At 43.2% G+C, this 18,307-nt stretch overlaps 1 protein-coding gene across 3 annotated transcripts in view; it reads left to right on the top strand.

The window, feature by feature from the left end:
• Positions 1 to 18,307, top strand: part of LOC149316718 (flavin-containing monooxygenase 5-like) — a 49,984-nt gene that overhangs the window by 9,438 nt on the left and 22,239 nt on the right. The window contains exons 2-3 of one of the 3 annotated variants that reach the window (XM_089516104.1): positions 4,885 to 5,022; positions 14,112 to 14,300. In XM_089516104.1, the coding sequence (XP_089372230.1) occupies positions 4,888 to 5,022; positions 14,112 to 14,300 (324 nt within the window). In that variant the 5' untranslated portion in view covers positions 4,885 to 4,887. Of the gene's footprint in view, positions 1 to 4,884; positions 5,023 to 8,439; positions 8,741 to 10,371; positions 10,576 to 14,111; positions 14,301 to 18,307 lie in introns of those variants that run through there. The other 2 variants (XM_089516105.1, XM_089516106.1) reach the window with 2 other exon arrangements.

The raw sequence follows: 18,307 nt of genomic DNA, 5'->3' as shown, positions 1-18,307 counted from the left end.
GCAGAATGAACTCAGGCTTGCTAGAGAGGTTAAGAACAACAAAAAGGGCTTTTTTGGATATATCCACAGCAAAAGGAAGAAGAAGGAAATGGTAGGACCGCTGCGTGGAGAAGATGGCAAAATGCTAACAGGGAACAGAAAAAAGGCAGAATTACTCAACACCTTCTTTGCCTCTCTGTTCTCAGAAATGGAAAAGGGTGTTCAACCTGCAGAAAATGGAGCAGAGGACAGAATGGGGGAATTTCAGCATAGACTAAGGAATACCTTGTTAATCTAAATGAATATAAGTCTCCAGGACCAGATGAACTACATCCAAGAGTATTAAAAGAACCGGTAAATGTAATATTGGAGCCATTGGCAATAATCTTTGAGAACTCCTGGAGAACAGAAGAAGTTCCAGCAGACTGGAGGAGGGCAAACGTTGTCCCCATCTTCAAAAAGGGAAAAAAGAGGATCCCAACAATTATTGTCCAGTTAGTCTGACATCAATACCAGGAAAAATTCTAGAGCAGATCATTAAACAGAGAGTCTGTGAACATCTAGAAGGCAATGCCATAATCACAAAAAGTCAAAACGGGTTTCAGAGAAACAAGTCATGCCAGACAAATCTAACCTCTTTCTTTGATAAAATTACCAGCTTGGTAGATGAAGGGAATGCTGTGGATATAGTATATCTTAATTTCAGTAAGGCTTTTGACAAAGTTCCCCATGACATTCTTGCAAACAAGCTTGTAAAATGTGGGCTAGACAACGTAACTGCTACATGGATTTGTAATTGGTTGACCGACCGAACCCAAAGGGTGCTCAACAATGGCTCCTTTTCATCCTGGAGAGAAGTGACTAGTGGGATCCCACAGGGCTCTGTCCTGGGCCCAGTGCTATTCAACATCTTTATCAATGACTTGGATGACAGAATTGGGGGCATACTTATTAAATTTTCAGATGACACCAAATTAGGAGGAATAGCTAATACTCCAGAGGACAGGATCAAGATTCAAAATAACTTGAATAGATGCAGTTTGATAGCTCCCTTATAAAAAAGACTCCGCAAATTCTCAAAACTGAATTACTAGGACTGTCATAAGATTAACAAAAATATTTAAATTTATATCCTGCCTTTCCTTCAGCAAGTTGAAGGTGGCATAAATGACCCTCCTCCTTTTCTTGCCCACTTCATTCTCCCACCAACTCTGTGCCGTAGATCAGGTGGAAAAAAGGAGGGCATCCAGTGCTCAGTGACGACTTGAACTTGGATCTCCAATATGCCAATAGAGTAACCCCCCTCCCCCCCCCCCAGTGTACCAGAGGCCAGTATCATATTTGTTGCCATTGGCTACAATTAATTTTTTTCTTCCTCTTCTTGGAACCTCAACAAAGAGCAGCAGCTAATGGCTTAGATTTCACTCCTTTTGGCAGCATTACTCTAAAACAGTAAGTCCCACCTTGAAACATTTTTTTTAAAAAAAATCTCTATTTTAATGCAAAATTTGCTAAAGTTTAATTTCTTTTGAAAACAACCTCTGGACAAGGTTGCAACACAAAATGATTTTGCACTTTCTGCATGATTGTGCTTCTGGCCTATTATTTTATTACACTTTACATACGTTTATCTGCTTATTTAAGCTTGTTTTCCAAACCTGTCTTTCACCTTTGTCCTTTTAACTACTCTTTTATTATTCTACTAGCATACTTGTCACCATTACCACACACTTTTTTCCACACACTCCCCATTAGCTTCACTCCATGCATCTGAGGAACTGTATCCATGAAATCTTATGCCAGAAATTTTAACTTCCCATTTAATCTCAAAGGTGCTACTAGATTCCTTTGTGTCTTTTTGTGGATAGCTGCTGTTTTAATAGACTTGATTATTTTCTGTCTGTTGTAATATATTTCTCAAAGTCTATGTTTGCAAATAGTTATCGTTCCAGTCTAGCCATAAGTATGTAAATAAATCAATCACTTCAGTTTGAGTGTAGTTATCTTGAGGTTTTCTGTGTTAAGTTCAGTTCTGACAATTGCTCATATGATATGTTTCTGGCTATTTGCTTAAAGCTCTATACCAATGGGTACTGCTCTAACCATTGACTCATTGAATCATAAGAATATCTGGTGTGGGTTTCTGCTGAATCAGGCTTAATGGACATAATGGGTTGTGGCTTTCTACCGTACTGGGCTGATTTTGGCCTAAGTGAGAAGTAGCAGACCAGAATACCCAGGTTATTAAAGTGGGTCAAGGGAACCCCAATTTGAAACCTGCTTCCTCTCCATAACACTATCACAACACAGTCATATCATCTTTAATCAAAATGACTTTGAATCACCAGAATGTTCTTGGGCTCTTGTTTTTATCTGTCTACAGACAGTGTATCATATTAAATCAAGAAATCATTACACTAAGCAGAGGTAGGCAGGGACTAAGCTTTGATCTATTTTGGATGTGGTTAAGAATATGAAAATTAAAACCTTGGAGGTATTTAGGTTAGTGATGGTGAAATCTGTCAAAATCACTTTCTCTCAGATCCTCACCTTTTCTATCCTTAAATAATAATAATAATAATAATAATAATAATAATAATAAATTTATTTATATACCACCTTTCCAAGAAGATCAAAGCGATTTCTTCATTAACTTCAAAATTAACTTCAAAAAAGATTGGGATTCATTTATTACATTTTAAAAATGAGAATGGGGTTATCTTTCAATATGTGGACTTGAATAATACTTAAAATTCATTTGAAGAAGGAGGAGATTTATATTATCACTACAAGAAAACAGAACCATCGTTTTCAAGTATTGCCAAATACTTTGTGAAAGAAAGTCATTGTTAGTTGCATTTGTATTTTCCTTTTTCCCTTTTTGTGTGATTAGCATGTTTTACACATGTACAATTATTTGTGTGTTAATAAAAATATTTTTTAAAAAGATCCTTATCTTTTTCAATGCTGTGTCTTCCATTTCAGTTCTGCACCAGGTTGCAAATATTTTGTAGTCTACAGAAATGTTTGTGCATGTTTTTGTGTACATTTTTCAAACTGTATACCAAGGCCCTGAATTCTGTACAGCTTATACTTACCGAAGGACTTCACTAAGGAATTTATCACATGATGATGTAAATTGCAACTGAAGCAGGATAATCACTTATTTGGCTGGGGTTCATCACATGACATCAACTGTCTTCTGTTATTCTTTTGGTGGGGTACTGTTTGGAAAGCATTTATTCTTGTTGGAAAGCATTCTTGTTTGGAAAGCATTTATTCTTCAAGCCCCAAGGACACCCTGCGGCGGCGGGGAGGAGGAGAAAGGGGCCGCTTGGCCCCTTTCTCCCTTGCATCACTGGGCGCAGCCATCTAAAGGCTGCGCCCAGCGACGCAAACCAGGAAGGAGCTCCGAAACGGAGCTCCTTCTTGCTCCGTGGAAAGGGCGCACTAAGCGCCCTGGCATGGAGCGACGACATCACGTCCGCGCCGCCCCGTATAGAGGCGGCGCGGTCGTGACGTCGTCATGGCAGCCCCCATGTAGAAGGGGTGTCCGGAAGTGACGCCTCCTTTTAACCCTAGTACGGACTAAGTCAGTACTTAAAGGCCCATCTGTAACGGGCCTAAGAGCCAAAACAGACCGGCTCCAAACACTGGCTTCCCGGTAGCTTGGGGGCATGGTGCATGCACAACCCATGCCCCACCACCACCTACAAGCCACCGGGTTGCCCACACATAGGCCAACTTCATGGCACTCTAGCGGTATGGCATTTACACACCACACACTGCAGGAGTGCTGTAAATCTGCAGCGGGAAAGGAAAAGCCAACGTTTCGTTGGCTCAAGAAGGAGCGGCATTTTGCCACTTCTTTTGGGGCCCGCAAAAAGCCAGATTGGGGCCATGGCATGCAGCTGCCACGGCCCCAACCCGGCTCTCTCAGGGGCAGCTTCAAGTCACCCTTTCAGGGCAGTCTGTTTCACCAAGTAGTGATCATGAATAGAAAACAGTTACCAGCCATAACTGTGGGGGAGAACGTGAGCCATTCTGCAAATGCCCAGGGCATAGCTGAATGATGTTTCCATGAGGTTTTGGCAGGTTAGGTGAGGAGATGTTACTTAGGAGGAACTAGGACAAAGGTGACAGAGTCACTATAGTTCAAGTGCAGCCATCATGAGTCAGTATTTGAAGATCTCTGAGTCATAGGAAGATGATAAAACAGGCACAGGAGGTGAAACCAGCAGGCTTTAATTGTGCAAAGTCATAGCTGTCACATGACGGGAAACAGAGTGACATCCCAGAAGTGGGAAGGGCTCAAGACCCAAGAGGGAAAACCTATATAAGGGAGAGGGATGAATTCTCCATGTGGTTGTTGGTTGTGGTTGGTAGTTGGAGTAGTTTGCTAGTCTGTATAGTTTTGTAAATGCTCTGAGTTCCAAGATTAAAAGCCCTCTTTGAGAGAAACCGGCTGTCCAGCAATTCATCCTCCGAGAGAAGGAGCAGCCTGTGTGGGAGGATTTTTCCTTTGCAGCTTGGAGCTGAACTTCACACAGAGACCTTCCGCTGGTGTTTCTGCACACGTGCCAATACTCTGCAGGTGTATATGTTAGATTCCATGAGGCTACATACGCCAACAACTTTTTCATTGCCCATATTTTTTGTACATTTCTCCCTTCTCCTCCCAGCATTGCAGATATCTAGAAATTACTGATTTCAATGTCTAATGTTTCGGTTTGGGCTTGGGTTTAGGAAATTCAGATTTGGTAATTTCTAATTGAAGTACATCCATTGTTAATTTTCAATATGATTGAATGAAAAATTGAAGGTGCTATGATAGAAATTTAGTGTAAAGAAATAACTGCTTAATCTTGAAAGTCTAACATTAATGTTCTTCATCTTGGACAACAGACCATGGCAAAGAAGAGAGTGGCAGTTATAGGAGCTGGCTGCAGTGGACTTTGTAGCATCAAATGTTGTTTGGATGAAGGCCTGGAACCTGTGTGCTTTGACAGCAGTGATGATATTGGAGGACTCTGGAGGTTCAAAGTAAGTCTGTTGCAAAATGTTGACTTTTTCTGCATTTTTTAATTTTTAACACGAACAATCCAATTTACAATCCAAGTACAGTCGCCCCTTTGAACTTGCGGGGGATCAATTCCAGACCCTCCACGAGTTTGAAATCTTGTGCATATTCAAGCGCCATAAGCTTGAATGGGGCACGTGCATGCAGGGTGCGCGCCCCATTAAGGTTAATAGCGATTGCCCCTCTGTGGATTTCCAAGTCCGCAGATTTCAAGTCCGTGGACTTGGAGGGGCAACTGATATACATTCAGAAAATAAAAAGGAAAAGAAAAGGAGAAAAAAGAGGGGGAAGACATAAAAGTAATACACAATGGGGCACCCCCCCAATCCTAATTGTAATTGGGAGTGGGGGCAATTAAAAAATAAAAGAAATATTATTTTACCATTACAGGCTCAAATAAATAATCCTTCTAAAATTACTAAAAACCATAACCACAGTTGAATACATTATTAGATAAAATATTGACATTTTCTTTATGAGGGATTGTTTTGGTGTTTCTGTTACAGTTCTGTGTGGAGGAAACAAGCATAAAGAGTTGAAGAAAATATAGAGGCAACTAGGAATAAATGTAAACAAAGGGCGGGGAGAGAGGGACCCGCTAGTTATTCCATGTCTAGCCCTTCATCCTATTTCTCCTTCTGTTCCCATTGCAAGTGCAGGACCAAATGTAAGCAGTGTTACCAATGACATGATTGGGAGTGCTCCTCAATGTGGCCGTTCTTGGCATAAGGTTGAGGCAGCCATCCTCAGCTGTTCCTTCTTAGTCTGCTACTTCTTTCTCGCTGGCCACTTATACCTTCAGAAAAGATTCTTCCCTCAAGAAGCTTTCCTTCTCCCAGCTCTCCAATGTGTGGTCTCCCCTCTTCCTCTCAGCTGGGTATAGAAAGCTGCTGGGCTCTCTACAGGTGCAGATGACTCTCATTCAGCGTTCCACTTAATGGTTGAAGAGCATTTAATGCTGGAAGACAGCATTTCCTTCCATAATCCATGTACATAATCTAATTCCTTCTGTTTCATTATTGCAACAACACCAAAAAAGGGGGTGATATGAGATTCATTCTTTGCCTAAAGACTTTCAGGAGGTAAAAATACAGTCGCCCCTCCTAACTCATGGATCTGAGATCTGTGCCCTTGAATATCCACGGAGGGGCAACCTCCGCTATCTTCAGTGGCTCATGTGCCTGGGGGCATGCCCCATTCAAGCCTATGGGGCTTGAATATCCGTGAGCCTCTGTTTTCGCGGGGCTGGTTGGGTCTGGAACGGATCCCCTACGAAAATGGAGGGCTAACTGTATTGGGCACTTCAATGTCTTTTCCCCTCAGATTAACTAGAAAATTTTCCCCTAGCAGGATTTTAATGGAAAGGCCCTATGATACCTGGTGACTATCACTATTTCAGGGCAAGAAGAGAATGGAGCACCTCACTTCTACTTCTTAATTTCATCTCTCTCTGTACCTGGATAGCTCTTAGCCCATATTATAGATGATGCTCAGATTATGTGGATTTTCAAGGATTCCAAACCAAAGACTGGTTCATTGTGCCCTCTGGAGAAGCTTATAGCTACCCTGATCTCCAAGGCAGCTCAAGAGAACACTATTATGTTCTCCTTTTCTGTACTTCTGTGGAAATAATTTGTGAGCTCCTTGTTTGCATGTAGTCTGGAAGGTCAATTAGTTAGCATTTAGTAAACTAGGAGGGAGTGCTAATTCCTGCCAAAATCCTCTACTGAAATGATTCATAGATAATAGAATCTTAGAGTTGGAAGGAACCGCCATGGCCCCCTAGACCAACCCTTTGCTATGCAAGAATACACCACTAGCGCATTCCTAAAAGATGTCCATTCAACCTCTCCTTAAAAACCTCCAAAGATGGAGTATCCACCACCTTCCAAGGCAGTCTGTTCCACTGTTGAACAGCTCTTACAGTATAAAAGTTCTGCGTAATGTTTAGATGGGATCTCTTTTCTTGTGATTTTAATCAGTTGACTTTTACCCTAGACTTTAGAGCTGCAGAAAACAAGCTTGCCCCACCTTCTACATGCAATTGAACCTTAGAAGGAACTTCTTGACAGTAAGAGCAGTTTGACAATGGAATCAATTGCCTAGAGAGGTGGTGGGGTCTCTTTCTCAGAACGTCTTCAAAAACAGGCTGGACAGGTACCTGCTAGAGATTATCTAGCCGGAGATCCTGCAATGAGCAGGGAGTTGGACCCAATGGTTCATGTGGTCCCTTCCAACTCTGTCTTTTGTACTTTAAAGGGGTACATGTGGAAGTACAGAAAATTAAAGTGCTGTGGTGAAGAGTGCTTGAGATAGAACAGGATATGCACAATTTAGTTGGCAGCCTATTATGCATGCTAGAAAAGGAGAGTACAGTCGGCCCTTCTTATACACTGATTTTTTATACACGGATTTAAGCATACACGGTTTGAAAATGTTCCAAAAAAGTATAAATTTACCTTGATGTTCCATTTTTTATTAGGGACACCATTTTGCTATGTCATTATACTTAATGGGACTTGAGCATACACGGATTTTGTTATACACGGGGGATCTTGGAACCAAACCCCAGCGTATAACAAGGATCCACTGTACAGTGGGCCCTTGGTATCTGCTGGGGTTGGTTCCAGGACACTGTGTGGATACCAAATCCATGGATGCTCATATCCCATTAAATACAATGCATAATAAAATGGTCTCCCTTATATGAAATGGCAAAATCAAGGTTTGCTTTTTCAGAATTTATATATTTTATAAATATTTTCAAGCTGTGGAGGCTTGGAAAGGGATAAAAAAATCCATGGATATGGAAGACTGAGTGTATATTGAGATTGATTAATTGATTTAGTCATTACATTTTTCAAACACATATTAAACAGAGTACTCAGGGGGTGTACAGTATAATAAAAATAACAATACATAGATGTCTATTGACAGGAAAATGCAAAACCAGAAAACACCAAAAGATAAAAGCATTACAACATATTAAACCAATTTAAAAACAGCCATAGGATAAGAGTATACATATTTGAAACCACTAAAACAGTTACAGTAGAGTCTCGCTTATTCGACATTCGCTTATCCGACACCTCTCCCCCCCAGACATGCTCCCAAATATTGTGGTCACAATGGGCAAGGGGGCAGGGAAAGTGAAGCCAGGAGTAAAAGGTCTCAGCATGGGCCCAGGGGCCTCTCCTTCTCGGCCCTCTCCTTTCCGGGCCTGTGGAGAAGAAGGGCGGCTTGTCTTTCCTCACCCCGAACGGGCTCATCAGAGCCCGTAAGGCCTGGGAAGGAGAGGCCTAGGCCCATGCCGAGGCCTCTCCCTCCCAGCTTCGCTTTCTTCCCCCGAATGGACTCCTCAGAGCCCGTTTGGGGGGAGGAAAGGCCAAGGAAGGAAAGGCCTGGGCCCATGCCGAGGCCTCTCCCTCTCGGTTTCACTTTTTAAGGTCGGATAATCCTCTGGATTATCTGACATTTTCAGTTATCCGACTATCAGCCCACCCGATTATGTTGGATAACCAAGACTGTACTGTATTTAATTCCCTGGCCATGGGGAGCTTTTAACTGACAGATGATCAGTGCTGAGGACACATGTGTGGCCTCAGTACTGAAAAAGCCATCTCTGTCATTCAGCTCACCTCTTTGGAAGGAAGAGCTTCAGATTATTACGTTAGGAACTGGGTAGGTAAAATCATAGAATCATAGGCCCCATTCACACTTCGTAAATAATCTGGGATGAATTTGAGTTATTTCCTCGTTGTTTACACTCCTCCAAATGCACTCAGTGCACTTTTGGGTGAGGTTACCCCCTCAAAAAAACCCACTTATTTTCCTGAAAGATCCGTATCGATTGACATCTTCCGCAGTGTAAATACACTTCTGAATCAATTTGGATCGCTCTGTATTGTTCGAGAGAATGGAAGCAGCTCCCTTGTATCCCAAAACGATGGCACATGTGAATAATAGGGTTGCCTTAGGGTTGCCATAAATAAGAAACAAAGTGAGGTCACACAATAGCAACAAATAACAATAAGGTTAAATGAGAGGAAACACTCCTACAGGTAACCTGGCTTTGAAGTTTAATCAGAATTTTGCATTGGTCTGAGAAATGGACTGGTAAATTCTGATAAGGAGTCTAATTGCCTTCTTTGAGCGCATTCCCACTATCATTTAAAGTGAATCACTGATTGGGTGATATGACCATCGTTCCCATTTGAAACCGGTTCCGATCCTACTTCAACCATTTTCTGTCATGATAATAATAATAATAATAATAATAATAATAGTAGTATTTATTTATATACCGCCCAATCACTGGGAATCCAAGCGGTTTATAACAGAGGGGATAATAGACAGTTCCCTGCCCTCAGGCTTACATCTAAAAAGATACGACACAAAAGGAGAAGGGAATGGTGGGGGGGAGGGGATCAGGTCCAGCATTCTTCTCTCCCTCTGAGGCCTGGACCAAGGCAGATGGACCGGAGGGAGGACTCTGCTTCTTCAGGCTGGTCCTGATGGAGCTGAGCCAGCCTATTCTCTCCCTCACAGGCCAAAAGATAACAGTTATGGAGGGAGGGAGCTTTATCTTCAGGCTGGCCCTGATGGAGCTGAGCCAGCCTATTCTCTCCCTCACAGGCCGAAAGATGACAAAATGCCAAGAAATTACATTCTGTCTAATTCTGTATTTTGTAGGCCAGTCAGAGTAAGCCCCTGACCCTCCTCATCAGTCCTTGGGCAGCAGAGATGAGCTGAAAGAGGGCCAGTAAACTAAGATAAGACATCTTTGGCCTGGAACAGATGGGCCTTTGAGGTGCCCTCGTCACGTGCGAGGGCTGCCTGGTGGGCGGAGCACCCACACACCCGGCAGCTCTCGCACGTGACAAGGGATGACAAAGATGACGAAAGCGAGGCAAACACAAACACCCAGTTTTTCCAGACACTAGTTTACTAGCGGTTCTTTTGAAAAGAATCGATTCCAAAGCGTGTTCAACAAGTGGGAACAACAGATCTGAATCGCATCATTCTGGAAGGGAGGAATTAATGGCAGGGGAGTGTTTATCATCCCTCCTCAGTTTTTGGTAGATCCATCATTCTCCTCCACCCCTCAATGCAGCCTTTGTGCTTGTGGTGTGACATATGGGTGTATACTTTTTTAAAAAAATAATAATAAAATTGATAGAAGATTCAATTCATTGATTTTTCAGCAACTTACAATCAGTGAGGCAGGTAATTGCAAAAGCAATGAAATGAATCTTCTACCAATTTATTTTAAAGATATATATATATATATATAGTTCCCAAGCCAAGCTGCACAGGCTGCCCTTTATGTCACTGATGATGCACAGATGATTGCCATGCATTTTGAAGAGGCGCAAACTAATGGGGATGACAATAGTGCCAAAAAGAAGTGACTACAAGGGAATAATGAAAAGATCCACTTTCGTAGTGGGAACGACAGACCTTTTGGAATCGATTCACCAACATGGAGCGAAGGTGAATCGCAAACTGGTTTAAATGTAAGTGGGCATGAGCCCTTTGGGGCTAAATTAAGTTTCTGTCTGTTCTCAAACCTTTGTCATATTTTAAACAGGAAGTACAGAAACAGCAGTTGCAAGGTCATAGTTGCTATAGAGACATTAAATAATAAAATGTTTCCCACACTAATACGGCAATCTTTCCTCTAACTACAGTGAAGGATTTAAGAGAACTTTGACCTTTAAACCTGGCTGTTTAGGCAGGCTACAAGGTTCTCCAGAACAGGTTTAACTAGAAAAATAAACCACCTCCAAAAATATGTCTTTTCTAGATTATCAAAGGCGGGGTACAAACCGCCAAAAAGAGGCGCGTCCCCGGTGCCTCTCTTTGCTCTGCAGGAGCGCCGCAGCAACCATGCATGGTGCTCCTGCAGAGCAAAAAAGGAGCACCGGGAAGCGGCTCCTTTTTTGCAGCGCAATTCTGCACCAGTGATGTCGTGGTGATGTTGCAACTGCATCGCCCCGTTTGGAGGCAGCGCAGCTGCGACGTCACCAGTACGCGCTGCAGCTGCAGCACCCTTGTCACGTGTGAGAGCTGCCGGGTGTGTGGGCACTCCACCCACCAGGCAGCCCTCGCACGTGACGAGGGCACCTCAAAGGCCCATCTGTTCCAGGCCAAAGATGTCATATCTTAGTTTACTGGCCCTCTTTCAGCTCATCTCTGCTGCCCAAGGACTGATGAGGAGGGTCAGGGGCATACTCTGACTGGCCTACAAAATACAGAATTAGACAGAATGTAATTTTTTTGCATTTTTTTAATGGACTTCCCAAATGTCAGTCTCTTGAAACTCCTAAAACCATTTCTTTTTGACAGCCTTCTTGGAAAAAAAAAAGTATTTATGGTCACACAGTATTCTTAGCATTGCCTCTCCAGCACCACAGCTCAAAAGAGTTTATTTTCTTTTTACCCACTTACTTAACTGTCAGGCTCTGGTATCTGTACATGATGATGGAACATGCAATGGATTGGTCTATTCCAATTTTAGTGTTCAGTTGTATATCTCAGGATTGTATCCAGTTCTTTCATTGCTGCCCTTCCCATTTCCAGTCTTCTTATTTGTTGACTGCAGTCTCCATTTGCTTCATGTTTGATGCAAGATATGGGAAATCTTTAACTATTTAGATTTCTTCATTATCTAGGCTGGATTGATATAGCTCCTCTTTGGTCATTATTTTTGTTTTCTTTATGCTCAGCAACAAGCATGCCTTTGCATTTTCTTTCTTCATCTTCCTTAATAATTGTTCCAAGTCCATGGTGTCTTCTGCTAGTAGTATGATGTCATCTGCATGTATTAGGTTGTTGATGTTGCTATTTTTACACCTTCTTCTGAGTTTAAACCTGCTCTTCGTATGATATTTTCTACATTCAGGTTGATCAAGTAGGGTGATAATATGCTGCCTTGCCTGACCCACTTTCTAATTGGAAACCATTCAGTTTCTCTATATTCTGTTCTGAGAGTTGCCTCTCGTCCTAAGTACAGATTTCTCTTTACAACTATCAAATGTAATGGGACTCCCATGTCTTTAAGAGTAGTTCATAGCTTTTCATGATCTATGCAGTCAAAGGCTTTGCTATAGTGTATAAAGCTCTGTAGCATCTCCATACCCACAAGCATTTCTATTGCTATTCTCTCACACAACCAGCTTGTACATTGGGCTCTTCTTATCTTCAGGTTTGCCACCCACAGATTTGAGCTTCTGTGGACAATAAGCCCTGTTATTTTTAATGGAGGTGCGTGCGCATTGCTGCCATAGGAAACAATGGTACTTGAGGTCCCCTGTTTTTTGTTATCTGCAGTGAGGGGTTCTGGAATGGATCTTGTGTCGATACAAAGGAATGACTGTGTAGGTCTGTCCCTTCATGCATCTGAGGAAGCAGACTCAAGTCTAGAAAACTTATGCTTTCTGTCAGTTTCTTTCTTTGATTGAGTCTCAAAGGTGCTATTAAGTTCCCTTTTCATACTGATTTGGCAGACTTAGGCCCTTTCTACACGGCCCTTTGCTCCGCCCCCAGTACATACTAGGGGTTGGCCGAGGACAGAGCATCCAATCAGGCCTCACCTCTAGTACATACTGGGGGCGTAAAAATGGAGGCGCCCTATACACATGGGTGCCACCATTTTGACGTGACGGACGCTTAGCATCCGGACGTTGTGGCGCAGTTGTGACACCGCAAGTGCACCATTGCTGCCTTGCAGCATCACAACTGCGCCACAAGAAGAGCCCGCTTTTTGTGTGTTCTTTTTGCTGCGCGGGGGAGTCGCGCAGTTTGTCCGCTGAGGCTCCCTCACACCGCAAACACGGGCGCTCTGTAAAGCGCCTTAGACAGCTATGTCTTGGATTATCCCAAGGTCTTTCCTGCATGTAGTTCTACTGAACCATCTGTCCCCTACCTGTGTGATTTTTGTGATCCAAATGTAGAATTTTGCATTTTTCTCCATTGAATTTCATTTTATTAATTTTTCCCACTTGTCTAGTTTATCTGGGCCCTTTTGAATTCTGTTCTTATCTTCCAATGTGTTAACCACCCCTCCCAGTTTTGTATCTTTTGCAAACTTGACAAGGATTCTCTCCATCCCGTCCTCTAAGTCATTGACAAAAATGTTGAAGAGTAATGGCTCTGGGACAGAACCCTGAAGCACTCCATTCAAAACCTCCTTCCAGTTTTAAGTGCAGCCATTGCTGATGACTCTTTGAGCATGGTTTTCCCCCAAAAATGTGGACCCATCTGACAGTGTTCCCATCTATTCCACACTTAATCAGTGTGCTATTCAAAATATTATGGAGGACTTTATAAAATGCCTAAATGAAACCCAGATAACTATGGATCCCTTTGCCTCCATCTCTGCAATTATCTCCCTCCCTTCCCTCCTTTCTCTACAGAGTCACACTGCTTCTCCGTTTTCTCATACTCTTTGAAATTTTCTTCAAAAGCAGCTTTATCCCATGAAGTTTAGCAGCATTAACCCAATTACTCCAGGGCTACCCCAGCACTGCCTTCAAACTAGGCAGGGACTAACAGTCACCATTACCACACTGGTGGAAGGAGTTGTACCAGGGGTTCATTGCCAGGCAGCCAGCAAGAAAACACTTGTACGGTCTGTTACACAACTGTGGAATCCACCAATGTAATTGTGCTGGCATATATTTACACTACAATCAAAGTATTAAAAATCTCGATCTTGCTTTTTAAAGTCTGAATGAGAGGGTGTGGACACTGGCTAGAAAGAGGTGTCATGCACAATATCTAGCGTGGCTAATTGTGGTAAAGTGTCTATTTAACAAGGTAAAAAAACTTACCAGTGATAAACTTGACAGATTAAGATAGTATGTGATGTGGAAAGCAACACCACCTTTTGGAGTATCTCACAAAGAATGCCAATTTGAAAGGAAACTGCATGTATAATTTGTCATTCTATTGTTTAAGTTGCAGAATATGCAAGACAAAATTCAAGATACACAGGTTTATGCGATTCCTGCTTCAGGCCTGACTGCCTCTGTACTTATATTCCTTGTAGGATATTCCTGAGGAAGGCCGAGCTAGCATTTACAAGTCTGTGATCATCAACACCTCCAAGGAGATGATGTGCTTCAGTGACTTCCCCATCCCTGATGACTATCCCAACTACATGCACAACTCTAAGATCCTAGACTATTTCCGAATGTATGCTAAGCACTTTGACCTCCTGAAGTACATCCGCTTCAAAGTAAGAAAAGTGTGTGTTTGTATGTGCACGCATGTGTCCTTACACAAACGCACAAGCATTTGTGTAAGGATGCTTTTAGAATGTAAAAGTTAATTCCTGGACAACAGAAGTCCTGACAATATAAAATCATAATCATACATGTTCAGTATCAAATCGGGGACTTTTCTGCACCCAGTCATGGTTCGGTCTATACTGTACGATAGTATCTTGGCTAAAAACTAGAGGTGTTATTTTCCTCCTTTTGAGTAGTCCCCCCCCCCCCACTAAATCAATATAATAACCTGGGTGCCTCATCACAATGAACTTCCCTCAAACTAATCTATATGGGGCTTCTTGTAGCAATATTACAGAACTTAAGGGAGGGGGGGTTGTCCTGCTTCTTCTTTTGACTATTTCCAGCAGGCTTTTGTTTGTTGAGCTGAAATTATTTAATCCTACTGGGTGTTTTAAAGTGTGTTTTAATGTACTGTACTTCTGAGTTTATACACACATGCTCAGTTTCTGAGTCTTTCTCTTTTCCCAAAGACTAAAAATTTGGGATCTAATTTGTATAAATAAAATACCTATTAATAAATAAATTATAAATACCTTTTAATAATAATTAAAATACTCGCCTTCCCCTTGAAAACAAATTTACCCAAGTTTATCCTTAGAACTAAGTAAAAAAAATCTTTTTTAATGTGAGTTCCAGAAAAAATGGCTCAAGAACAAATAATCTGTCTTCTGATTCTTAGCTATTTTGCCTTAATGTCGCTTGTTGACTTATCCCATTAATTTTTCAGAGGCTTTTCTGAGGCAAGTAATACTTAGAGGTGGTCCTGCCAGTTCCTTCCTCTGAAATATAGCCTACAGAACCTGGTATTCACTGGCAGTCTCCCATCCAAGTATAAACTAGGGCAGACCCTGCATAGCTTCCAAGATTAGACAGGATCTGTTGCCTTTAGTGTATTTTTGTCCAAAACTGGTGGTGTGCATGCAAGGAATCAATCACTGGTCCCATTCTCACTGGCACTTTTTACCTGAAAGGAACTGGGCAGATTTGGGGGGGCCCCTTCCGAAACTCTCCGTAAGCAAGTGCCCACTACAAATCAGGGGCAATTTAACGCGAATGCCCTCTTGGGGAAATCAGGTTTAACATGAAGGCGCCTGCTGTCAATCAAGCGATGGTCATAGGTGACGTTTGCAGCACTCATTGGGGCATCGGAAGTGTGCTTACCCCCTCCTTTTTTTTAAAGGACCAGGCATCACTTGTCAAATTTAAAAACCTCCTCTGTGTGTGTGTGTGTGTGTTGTGGGCATTTGGGTCAGTGCAGGTTATGATCTGACCTTGGCACCATTTTCAACCCCAAAATGCAAGCTAATGCCATCTCTGCATCCTGCATCCCCCCCTCCTTGCCACCCCAGAATGCCTCATACACATGCAATAATAATGATAATAATAATAATAATAATAATAATAATAATAATAATAAATTCCTCACCTCAGAATGCCAGAAAAGGATGCAATGCCATGCATTCTTTAGGCTACCCCTGAATGCCTTAGAGACAGTAGCAAAAGCATGTATCAATTTGCCAATTTGCCAAATTGAAATGTTGTAACATTTGAATTGTAGCATTCATTCGCAAAGGAAAAAAAGTTTTTTTGCAAAGTACTCTTTGCAGCATTTCCCCTTTGCTGGAAACGAGGAAATGAAAGGGAAAGTGAACCAGCAGCTAGCCACGTTCTATCTATCTATATATCTACCTGAAGCAAAAAACATGCGCATTTTTTGTCAAAAATAATTTTAAAAAATTAAAAAGGAGGGGAAGGTGCCTGATGGGAGCTCCGTTCATGCCCTGTCTCTGACCTGAACTGAACTGACCCTTTTCCTCCTGCTTACATTCTCTTCAGAGGAGGTTTGCCATTGCCTTCCACTGAGGCTGAGAGAGTGACCTGTCAGTTCCGACTAAAGTAGACCCATGGAATCAACTGGGAATAAAAAGGAAATGCAGTGCAGACATTCTGACTGTAGCATCCGCATACAACACAAATAATAATAATAATCATCATCATCATCCAGGAGCAAGAGGAAATGAAAGTAGCACAAGCAAGCACACACACATTCTATGTCACCCAAAAAATCATGCGCATAGACTGTCAAAAATAAAAAATAAAAAGAGAAAGAGGCTCCTTCCTCAGCCTGATTTCCCTACATCCCTCCTCCGGCTTGGCTCCGCAGCCCAATTTCCCTTGGCAATCCTCCTCCTCCTCCTTCCTTCCAACCCTCCCTGAAGCAAAAACCACTGTCACTCCGATTCCCCTTTTTTGCCTCCTGTCACCCTTGAGTCTCCTCTCACCCCAATTCCCCTTTTTTGCCTCCTGTCACCCTTGAGTCTCCTCTCACCCTGATTACCCTCTTTTGCCTCCTGTCACCCTTGAGTCTCCTCTCACCCCAATTCCCCTTTTTTGCCTCCTGTCACCCTTGAGTCTCCTCTCACCCCAATTCCCCTTTTTTGCCTCCTGTCACCCTTGAGTCTCCTCTCACCCCAATTCCCCTTTTTTGCCTCCTGTCACCCTTGAGTCTCCTCTTACCCTGATTACCCTCTTTTGCCTCCTGTCACCCTTGAGTCTCCTCTCACCCCAATTCCCCTTTTTTGCCTCCTGTCACCCTTGAGTCTCCTCTCACCCCAATTCCCCTTTTTTGCCTCCTGTCACCCTTGAGTCTCCTCTTACCCTGATTACCCTCTTTTGCCTCCTGTCACCCTTGAGTCTCCTCTCACCCCAATTCCCCTTTTTTGCCTCCTGTCACCCTTGAGTCTCCTCTTACCCTGATTACCCTCTTTTGCCTCCTGTCACCCTTGAGTCTCCTCTCACCCCAATTCCCCGTTTTTGCTTCCTGTCACCCTTGAGTCTCCTCTTACCCTGATTACCCTCTTTTGCCTCCTGTCACCCTTGAGTCTCCTCTCACCCTGATTACCCTCTTTTGCCTCCTGTCACCCTTGAGTCTCCTCTCACCCCAATTCCCCGTTTTTGCTTCCTGTCACCCTTGAGTCTCCTCTTACCCTGATTACCCTCTTTTGCCTCCTGTCACCCTTGAGTCTCCTCTCACCCCAATTCCCCTTTTTTGCCTCCTGTCACCCTTGAGTCTCCTCTTACCCTGATTACCCTCTTTTGCCTCCTGTCACCCTTGAGTCTCCTCTCACCCCAATTCCCCTTTTTTGCCTCCTGTCACCCTTGAGTCTCCTCTCACCCTGATTACCCTCTTTTGCCTCCTGTCACCCTTGAGTCTCCTCTCACCCCAATTCCCCTTTTTTGCCTCCTGTCACCCTTGAGTCTCCTCTCACCCTGATTACCCTCTTTTGCCTCCTGTCACCCTTGAGTCTCCTCTCACCCCAATTCCCCTTTTTTGCCTCCTGTCACCCTTGAGTCTCCTCTCACCCCAATTCCCCTTTTTTGCCTCCTGTCACCCTTGAGTCTCCTCTTACCCTGATTACCCTCTTTTGCATCCTGTCACCCTTGAGTCTCCTCTCACCCCAATTCCCCTTTTTTGCCTCCTGTCACCCTTGAGTCTCCTCTTACCCTGATTACCCTCTTTTGCCTCCTGTCACCCTTGAGTCTCCTCTCACCCCAATTCCCCTTTTTTGCCTCCTGTCACCCTTGAGTCTCCTCTCACCCTGATTACCCTCTTTTGCCTCCTGTCACCCTTGAGTCTCCTCTCACCCCAATTCCCCTTTTTTGCCTCCTGTCACCCTTGAGTCTCCTCTCACCCTGATTACCCTCTTTTGCCTCCTGTCACCCTTGAGTCTCCTCTCACCCCAATTCCCCTTTTTTGCCTCCTGTCACCCTTGAGTCTCCTCTCACCCCAATTCCCCTTTTTTGCCTCCTGTCACCCTTGAGTCTCCTCTCACCCTGATTACCCTCTTTTGCCTCCTGTCACCCTTGAGTCTCCTCTCACCCCAATTCCCCTTTTTTGCCTCCTGTCACCCTTGAGTCTCCTCTCACCCTGATTACCCTTTTTTGCCTCCTC

Source organism: Sceloporus occidentalis, unplaced genomic scaffold (genome assembly GCF_023333645.1).
Source record: "Sceloporus occidentalis isolate IW3139 unplaced genomic scaffold, rSceOcc1.0.p SCAF_3, whole genome shotgun sequence".
Lineage (NCBI taxonomy): Eukaryota > Metazoa > Chordata > Lepidosauria > Squamata > Phrynosomatidae > Sceloporus > Sceloporus occidentalis.
The sequence above is the reverse complement of the archived record's forward strand: the minus strand, read 5'-3'. Positions and strand labels throughout refer to the sequence as shown.